At 26.0% G+C, this 9,216-nt stretch overlaps 5 protein-coding genes across 5 annotated transcripts; 4 read left to right on the top strand and 1 right to left on the bottom strand.

The window, feature by feature from the left end:
* Window positions 1-270: 270 nt before the first annotated feature.
* On the top strand, window positions 271-1,677 carry ENU1_052540 (hypothetical protein; the record flags this gene model as incomplete). Its single annotated transcript, XM_008857907.1, has 1 exon — window positions 271-1,677. One exon carries the CDS (start codon window positions 271-273, stop codon window positions 1,675-1,677), a length of 1,407 nt encoding a protein of 468 aa, XP_008856129.1.
* An 83-nt stretch (window positions 1,678-1,760) lies between these two features.
* On the bottom strand, window positions 1,761-2,144 carry ENU1_052530 (endoribonuclease L-PSP protein; the record flags this gene model as incomplete). Its single annotated transcript, XM_008857906.1, has 1 exon — window positions 1,761-2,144. The coding sequence occupies one exon, from the start codon at window positions 2,142-2,144 to the stop codon at window positions 1,761-1,763; it is 384 nt and encodes a 127-aa protein (XP_008856128.1).
* Window positions 2,145-3,499: 1,355 nt separating this feature from the next.
* Window positions 3,500-3,979, top strand: ENU1_052520 (hypothetical protein; the record flags this gene model as incomplete). Its single annotated transcript, XM_008857905.1, has 1 exon — window positions 3,500-3,979. The coding sequence occupies one exon, from the start codon at window positions 3,500-3,502 to the stop codon at window positions 3,977-3,979; it is 480 nt and encodes a 159-aa protein (XP_008856127.1).
* Window positions 3,980-4,827: 848 nt separating this feature from the next.
* Window positions 4,828-6,735, top strand: ENU1_052510 (hypothetical protein; the record flags this gene model as incomplete). Its single annotated transcript, XM_008857904.1, has 1 exon — window positions 4,828-6,735. The coding sequence occupies one exon, from the start codon at window positions 4,828-4,830 to the stop codon at window positions 6,733-6,735; it is 1,908 nt and encodes a 635-aa protein (XP_008856126.1).
* Window positions 6,736-7,377: 642 nt separating this feature from the next.
* Window positions 7,378-9,009, top strand: ENU1_052500 (phosphoribulokinase /uridine kinase family protein; the record flags this gene model as incomplete). The annotated part of the gene is made up of 1 exon (XM_008857903.1): window positions 7,378-9,009. The coding sequence occupies one exon, from the start codon at window positions 7,378-7,380 to the stop codon at window positions 9,007-9,009; it is 1,632 nt and encodes a 543-aa protein (XP_008856125.1).
* Window positions 9,010-9,216: the final 207 nt, after the last annotated feature.

Genomic DNA, 9,216 nt, shown 5'->3' with positions numbered 1-9,216 from the left:
AAGAGAGAAATCTTATGAGAAGAAAAACCAGAATGGAATGAGACCTTCCATTTTTAATTTATCAAATTAATTTGATTAAGAAACAAATAAAAACAAGTAAGAACAAACCATATCCAGATAAAAAACGACTAATGACATTGCTGATGACAAAACTAAAGAGATAACGAAAATAAGAACAAAATAAAAACGACTAAGTACCTAAAAAGTTAAAAAAAGTGTATCTAAATATATTGTACTCTTTTTATGGAACTTAGTTGTTTTATCCAATAGATGAGTTTTCGAGTTGCACCTTCCTTATCTTCACTGTGCCAAACAAGAAATGAAATGACTAAACTTTTAAGGACTCAAAGAAGACAAGAGATATTACTAAATCAAAGGAATAATATCAATATTCTCCACGAAAGTATTCAAGGATTATTATTAAAAATACAAAAAGGAATTGATGTAGATGAAAATTTAAAGAAATTGAGAACAATAATAATGAAGAGTAAAAGAAATTGGAACAATGAATTTATAGACAATAATGGGACTCAAATTGTATTGATAGTATTACAAAATAAACAAAGTTCCAATCAAGCTCTTGAAATTATATTATGGATACTTACGGCTATTAGTTCTTTCGAGAATTTCGATTCACAAATTATCTTTAGTTATAACATTTTCTCAATAATAAATCCATTTATAACCAGATTTGATAATGAACTTCGTCTAACAGCATTATGGCTTTTAGCTAACTTACTTGGACTAGCCCCTTCATTGTCTGTGGTTCAGGTACAAGACCTTCTCTCTTCTTTGTGCTCTTGTATTCAGTTATACCACCAATACCCTTCTACTGTTGATAGTTGTGCTGCTTGCTTTAAAAGAATTATAGAACATTCCATTTATCCTTATGAATATTTTCACCAAATACTTACATTGTTCCTAAATACTCGACCATTGTCAAACACCTTTGTTGATTGTTTGTCATTACTAATTACACAAAAACCTTATTGCAAACCATTATTGTCTAAATCACAACTATTACCAACAATTACATATTTTCTCTTTACTAAAAACAATTTTTTATTTCATTCTATTCTAAATTTCTTTACGGAATTATCAATGCTAAATGAAAATTTAGGAAAGACATGTATTTCTAAAGAAGCTGTGAATAAAATGGTTGTACTACTTAAGGAATTATTAAATGGACCACAACATAATGAAAATGATATTTCACAACTTTTAGTTATTTTTGGTAATTTGACAATGTTTTATTTAGATTTCAATACAGAGTTAGTTGAAATTATCCAAACGGTTATTTCAAAAAGTCATTATTTTACAATAAAAGAATTACAATCACTGATATTTTTCCTGAACAATCTTGTGCTTCATGCAAATGAACAATTTAAATTAACATTATGTTGTCTTCCAATATTTGAGTTATATGGAATCTTTTTACTTCAGCTCTTCTGTTCCAACGATTTTCTTATTCAAACATTGACTAGAATAAAAGAGTTGTTAATAGTGTGTATGTTCAAAGGATTTGATGTTTTAAAATTGTTAAATGAATCAGCTTTAGAAGTAGGTATTTGTAAATTGGAATATCACTTTTGTAAACAAGTTTCCCAAATGGCAGTATCAATAGAAGAGTTGTTTATCCAAACAACAACACAACATGATTGGATGGATTTAGATTAGTTGAAAATAATTCGTTACAAGTAAAACTATTTGTTATATCTTATTTTAATAAAAAAGACCAAAACAAAAGAAAGAAATGTAATTTAGAGAGTAGCAATGCATTCAACTTCAACTAAAGCACCTTTTGGAAGAGCAGCTGCAGCGAAACAAGCTCTGGCAGGCTTATGATCTCCAAAGGCTTCAGCATAAATACCATTAAAGACTCCAAAGTCTTTAATATCAGCAAGAAGGCAGGTAGTCTTTACGACCTTGTCCATAGAAGAACCAGCTTCTTCAAGAACATACTTAAGATTTGTCATAACTTGTTTAGATTGTTCTTCAATAGTTTTACCAGCAAAATCACCAGTTTTTCTATCTAATCCAATTTGTCCACTACAATAAACCATACCATTACAAATAATAGCTTGAGAATAAGCACCAACAGCTTCTGGAGCAAGTGGAGATGCAACAACAGTTAATTTACTCATAGTAATGAAGTGAATTAAATGAGATCTTGATTTGTTTATATCATTTCTCTCATAACTTCGACTAGATTCTACATCTTTCTATTCTTCGATTCTAATTTTTCTATTTTCTTTGAAACAAATAACAAAAAAATTAAGATTTTAAGATTTTTTGTTTTTAAATATTAATCTTCAACAACATAAAGAAATCATTAGAAAAAGAATTAAATGAAAATTAAAAATAGAACAAATGAGATTATTTAAAAAAACCAATAAAAATACAAAAATTTTTCTTATGCATTCTTCTTAATTCTTCTTTTTTTATTCAAAACCATTACGAATAATAAAAGTTATTAAAAATAAAAAACTAATGTCATCAAAAAGAAAAAATAAGAAGAAGAATAGGCTATTTGAACTCAAAAATAATAATCTCCTAAATTTTAATAAAGTATTAGTAATTACGATTACTTTACTTTTTAATTATTAATCCTTTAAAAAAAAGAGATAAGGTAAGTGTTATAAGAGTGATTGTTTTAACAACCACTAAATACTATTATTAATCTTTTGTTCTCTTTAAATTACTAAGGTAATTTGGTGTAATATTCAACCCAATCTATCTTTTGTTTTTTAAACAAATAGATAGAACGGGGGATATCAAACCTTTCTTATTGATTTGATAAAAATTATATTCTTATAATCCCCTTTTATTCTTTCTCAACATCTTCATTTATTTACTTTTACTTTATATTATTTTATTCAATTTTATTTCTTGTCTTTCTATTCTTTTCATTTCTTCATAGAGAACATTTAAAAACATCATTACAAAAATCATAAGGGTTTGTAGCTGTCGTGTGTTTCATATTAATGTCACTTTTAGTTTAGTTTATATTATATATACTATATAAATTATTAGTTCTCATTTCTCTTTATGGAAGAAGATTCTTAACATCTTATATTAAGTTGTTTCAAATTTAATCCTAATGAATTAAAAACTATTCAAAAGAAAATATAATAAAAAAAAATTAAGCTAATAGTAAAAAGGGCAAATTGGTGATGACAAACAAGACATAGTAAACATAAAAAAGATTTCGTAAATGGTATGGTTATGAAAAGAACAAAAAATGAAAATGTAAAACAAAAATAGCAAACCTAGAAGGTATTTAAACTTGGAGTTACTCAAACGTTTTAAGTCTCCAATGCAAACCTCTAATTTTAATACCTATGAAAGAAAATTTGAATCCCAGTGTCATTGTACTTGTTGTTTATGTAAAAGAGTTGTACTTCTTACAAATGGTATAAAGAAAATAAAAACTACAGACCTTTGTATTCTTATTCTTAAATCTTTAAAAGAACTAAAACCAGAAAAAGAATTTTATTCAATGAAGCAAGACATTTATGAATTTGTTACTGAACATTGGAATTGTTTAAAACATTTTAGTGTTTTTACTAAACCACATTGGAAAAAAATATTATTAGACACTTTTAATCATTGTACTAATATTGAAACTGGTAAAAATTTTAAGTTAAGAGCTTCTTTTAGGATCCGTAGTAAAACTAGTAATGATAATAAAAGTGAGTCGTCTGAAAGTGGTACTAAAACTGTGGTTAATTCTATTGAATTATCTCCTTCAATTCATTCACAGAATTCCTCACTTGAAATTGATAAACCTCAATATATTCAAATGTTTTTTCAATTACAGTCATTATTATATAATAACGCTGCTTTATTAAAAAAATATTATAGGCTATTAGGAGAAAAAGAAGATACTTCAGAACGTTGGAGAGTTCAATACAATACTCTTTCTAGAAGAGCATTTAATTTTGGTGTTTATGCTCAAAATATTCAATACTTTCATTAATTAGAGCCTTTTCTGTTTTAATGGCTCTTTCTTGTGTATAAAACAAAAACCTTAATTTTTATTCATTTTCTGTTTTTTTGGTTTTCTTTCTTTTTCTTTTTTTTAAAAAATAAAATTTTTGTTTCACTTTGAATTTATTTTTTTTTATTTTTGGTTTTTTTTTTAATTATAATAATAATAACGTATATTTTATTATTATTATTTCATAAAAAAAATCATATTTTAATGAATTATTGATAATACTCGAATTTATTCATTTAATAACTAATTGTTTCTTAATAACTAATTTGAAATTGTCAATAACAACAAAATATTAATTTACAACACTTTTTATTAAAAACTTTTAAAATAATAACTTTATTAAAACTTCATTTCTGATTAATTTCTATAATCTTTTGAATAAAAATTGAACAAATCACCATTTTTCAGAACAAAAAAGTTAGTTTACATAAGTGAATTTTTAGTTATTAACTAATATCCACAGAACTTATTTTTAAAAAAATTACCAAATTTAATGTTAAATAAAAATGAGAAAATGATGAACTAAAGATTTTATAAGTTTGAGACAGTTTTAATAACAAAATCACTTTTATTAACATCACTGAAGTATTAAAAATTAAATACTTATTAATAAGAAAAGTTAGAAAAAAAAAAGAAAAACGTAATTCAAGAGATTGAAAAAAGAGATAATAAAAAATCACGTAAGTAAGAGAATCTTTCAATAATTTATCTTTTTTAAGATATTTTATTTACAAATAAAAGGCGAAGTAATAGAAATTTTAGTAAAAATTAAAGTTTTAAAAGAAAAAAAGGAAAAATTTCTTTGTTGAAGAACTAATAAAAATAGAATGTCTATTAAACAATTAAGTGAAAGTCCAACTAATCTAGAACCAAATTATCCACATCAATTGCTTTTACAAGCATTTTATTTAACTGTAACGTCATCTGAAAATGATCCATTGCATATTAATATTAAATGTGGAATTAATGATGAAAGTAGAAATAATATTGCAAATGTAATGTACTTTATTTATCCTGATGTTCCAAAAATTGTAAAGAAAGAAGACCTTTTAACTATTCCATCTTTAATTCATTCATTTGTTTCAACAGATGAAAATGGGAAACGATATTATTATTATGTTCAACGATGGAGTGATGATAAAACTCCAAAGATATTAATTTTAGTGAGTGGAAGATATTCTTCTTTATATATTCGTCTTCTTCCAGTATTAAAAGAAGTATTAGATACAAAAGGTTTAACACATCTCATAGATCTTTTTGACCAATTAAAAGAATGTGAATATCCTGAGTCTGATTTAGTTATTAATGAATCTACTATAATTTCTCATAGCCCAGAAATTCCTATTTTTCCTATATTAAAAAAATTTGGTCCTGCAGATTTTGTTGAATTACTTGGTCGTATTTTACTTGAAGAAAATACAATGTTTTTGGTAGAATCAATTGATCAAGGAATGCCAATTATTCAAGCCTTTTTACAAATTTTAATTCCATTTGAATGGCAAGGTGTTTTAATTCCTATGTTACCTATAGAAGAAAGTTATGCTGGTTTTGCTGGTTGTCCAACACCAATGCTTTTTGGAACAACCCAACAAGGATTAATAAATATTAATAAGTTGTATTCAAATACTTTAGACATTAATATTTATAATGTTTCAACTTCTAAATTTCAAAAACGTAAGAGTGGGTTAAATCTCTTTGCCTTTAAAGAAACTGGTAGATTATTAAATCAACTAAAAAGTATTATTGATAACCCATCATTTGAAAATCCTGATAGTCTAATTTGTAATTGTTTTAGTCAATTATTCCTTGATCTCTTTGGTAGGTATTTTGCTTTCTTTGAACAACAAAGTATTGGTTTTGTGTTTAATGATAAAAATTTCATTAAATCAAGTTCTAATGAATTACAAATATTTTTAACTGCATTTAATCAATCTCAAATGTTTGAACGTTTTATTCAACATAGAATTAATTATATTTCTGTAATGCCTGAATTTAGAAGGTCTATCTTCGTTGATTGTCCATTATTTAAGTCAAAGATAAAACCTTCATTCTTAAAAATGAAAGATATTTCTAATGAACCTCAAAAATGTTGTGGTTGTGGTCAGAAGATAGATATGGATAGAGCAGTTTGTGTATATGGAAAAAATTTATTATTTCATACTGAGTGTTTGAGGTGTAAGTCTTGTGATTGTTTTCTTTTTGAAAAAGAAAGTTTTGATAGACAGTGTATGGATTGCTTAGAAGAAGACTGTGATGAATTAGAAAATCAATTTGATAATACTCGTCGTTGGGAACAAGTTGACATCTCTATTAATAAACATAAATCAGATACTGAAATTCTCCAACGAAGTTCATTCTCTAAGATTCTTCAATGTTTATCTTTTTATGAAACAGAAAAAAGTGATTCGCAACGTCAAAAAGATGAATCTGAACAAATGAGAAAATCTTCGGTTTTCTTAAATGGAACAACAGGTTCAATCTTCTTAACTCGTTCATCAAAAATTGGAACATTTTCTGCAACTTTAAATCCAAACGATTCGAGAAAAACAATCATTGTTAAAGAAGAAAATCAACCCTTAACTCAAATAACACAACCAAAAATTTCATTATCCGTTTCAACATATTATAGCGGTTCACCTATTTCTTCTACTCCAACTTCGTTTATAGATGCAAATGGAAAGAAATATCAAGTTCCACTCAAGAAAGCTCCTATCCCTCCTAAAAAGGAATATTAAGACATTATTTTACTAATGTAAAATGAAATTTGTATTGATTAAACAGTTATTTGAAGAAATGGTTTGTTTCATATATCAAAAGACTTAAAAATTAAGGCTTATAAATATTCAACTCTTTGACAATCCTTTTTAACCTCTTTCACCATTAAATAATGACTATTCAATTTTCTTTTAATAACTTCATAATAAATATAAGTATTTATCTAATATCACCTCAAAATTGTTTTGGAAACAAAATTATTTCAAATAAACTTTTGTGGTTTTACTCCTTTTCATTGAGCCAATATGCTTCTTCTGTGTTTAAGTATTATTTAATTCTGTCTCTTCAATTTGTCTTATTTTTTTATCATTATTAATGAAATAAAAAAACCCTTTAGAAAAAAAAAAAGAAACAAAACAATTTTTTTGATTCTTGTATTCTTAGAACTGGTTAATAATATTGAATTATTAGGTATAATTCCTGAAATTTTAAAAAACTTAAAATTAAGTGCTTTATACGCATATTCATTAAAGAATCTTCAGAAAGGAAAGAAATAAAAATGGAGTTTGTTTTAAGAATGAAATTAGAAGCCAAAAGAAATTATCCAATTCTTCTCCAAAAGAACTGAGTAATTAACAGAAACTTAAAAAAATAACAAAAATATGACTAGTGTTGTTTATAATGAGAAGTTATATAATTTGTCTTTTCCAGTCACTTGTGATCAAGTAGTCAAAGAGATTGGAATACAAGGAACTCCAGCAGTGATAGTAGGACTAAAAGTTAATGGTATTGTACAGTCTTTAAATAGCTATATTCCAACAAAAAGATGTACTATATCTCCATGTTATATAAGATGTGTAGAAGGACAAAACATGGCTCGTAGATCAGAAATATTAATTGCTCGATATGCACTTCATAAGTTATACCCAGATGTAGAGATGACTGTTATTGCTGATTATTCAGACTGTACTGAGTTTTGTGTTAGTCCTAAGTTGAATGAAGAACAATTGAAAGAATTAAATAAAGAATTTAATGAACTTCATACCCAAACTATTTCTAATGGACAGTTACCTCATTCTTATCTTAATTTGCATTTTGTTGAAACTCACCAACCTCATTCTAAGTCATTAATAGAGTCATTAAATGAACCAACATACCCATGTGCTATTATTAATAACTTTGCAACTCTTTCATTAGACCAACCATATATTTCAGAACCATCAATATTACCTGAATACTCTCAACTTAAGTTAGAAAGTAATGGTTCTTTATTAGTTTGTTTCCCTAGTTTAATTCATACCGATTCATATAAATTTAATGATGCTCCAATTATTACATGTCCACATGAACTTAATAAAGAATTGGATGTTGGTTATGTTAATAAACAAATTGCACAAAAAACTATTAATGAATTAATGATTGAAAGTGAGAATTATCATGTCCAACAGTTAAGTAAGTTAATTGAGGTGATTAAATCACGACCAACACAATTGGTATTAATTGCTGGTCCATCAAGTAGTGGTAAGACAACATTTGCCCATAAACTAGGATTAGGACTTCAAGGAGTTGGATATAATCCATTAGTACTTTCTGTAGATAATTATTATGTCCATAAAGACTATTGTCCCCTTGGTCCTGATGGAAAAAGAGATTGGGAATGTATTGAAGCACTAAGACTTGGATTGCTTAATGATCATTTATGTGGATTAATGCAAGGAAAGGAAATAGTTGTACCTCAATTTGATTTTGCTACTTCAACACCACTTCCTAATAAAGGAACTAAGGTGAAGTTAGAGAAGAATGGAATTATTATTATGGAAGGAATTCATTGTTTGAATGAACGATTAACAGAAAAAATACCACATGATAAAAAAGTTAAAGTATTTATTGCTCCATTATCAAATAAATTATGTTTGAATGATGATGTAATTTTAAATAACAATTTCTTAAGAATACAAAGAAGAATGGTAAGAGATAATATATTTAGATCTTATAGTGCCTCAAAAACATTAGGAGTTTGGGATGCTGTTGCTAGTTCTGAAAAGATCTGGATTTATCCATACATTAAAGATGCTGATTTTGTATATTCTACCTTTTTAACTACAGAAGTTAATGGGTTAATTACATTTTCATTGAATTTACTTAGAATGGTATCAAGTGATGATAAAAATTATGGATTTGCACAGTCATATAAAAGATTATTACAGTATTATTTACCTATGGATTCAGTCGACTTCGCTGGTAATTCTATTCTTAGAGAATTTATCGGAAATGGAGATTTTGACTGTCATTAATAAATGATTGGCTCTAATTTTTCAAATTATTAACTTCCTATTTTTCTAACTTTTTTCTTCATTTCTTTTCTAATATAATTTTTTTTATTTTTTTCATGTTTTTTAATATTTATGATTAATATTTTTTTCTTATACTTCTTTTTTTAATTCTCATTTATGTTTTATTTCAACTCATACAGTCTTTCATTTCTATTATCAACTATATAA

The sequence above is a fragment of the Entamoeba nuttalli genome, assembly GCF_000257125.1.
Source record: "Entamoeba nuttalli P19 unplaced genomic scaffold asmbl_3028, whole genome shotgun sequence".
Taxonomy (NCBI): Eukaryota; Evosea; order Mastigamoebida; family Endamoebidae; genus Entamoeba; species Entamoeba nuttalli.
Note: the sequence above shows the minus strand (reverse complement) of the source record. Positions and strands in the feature narration are given on the sequence as shown.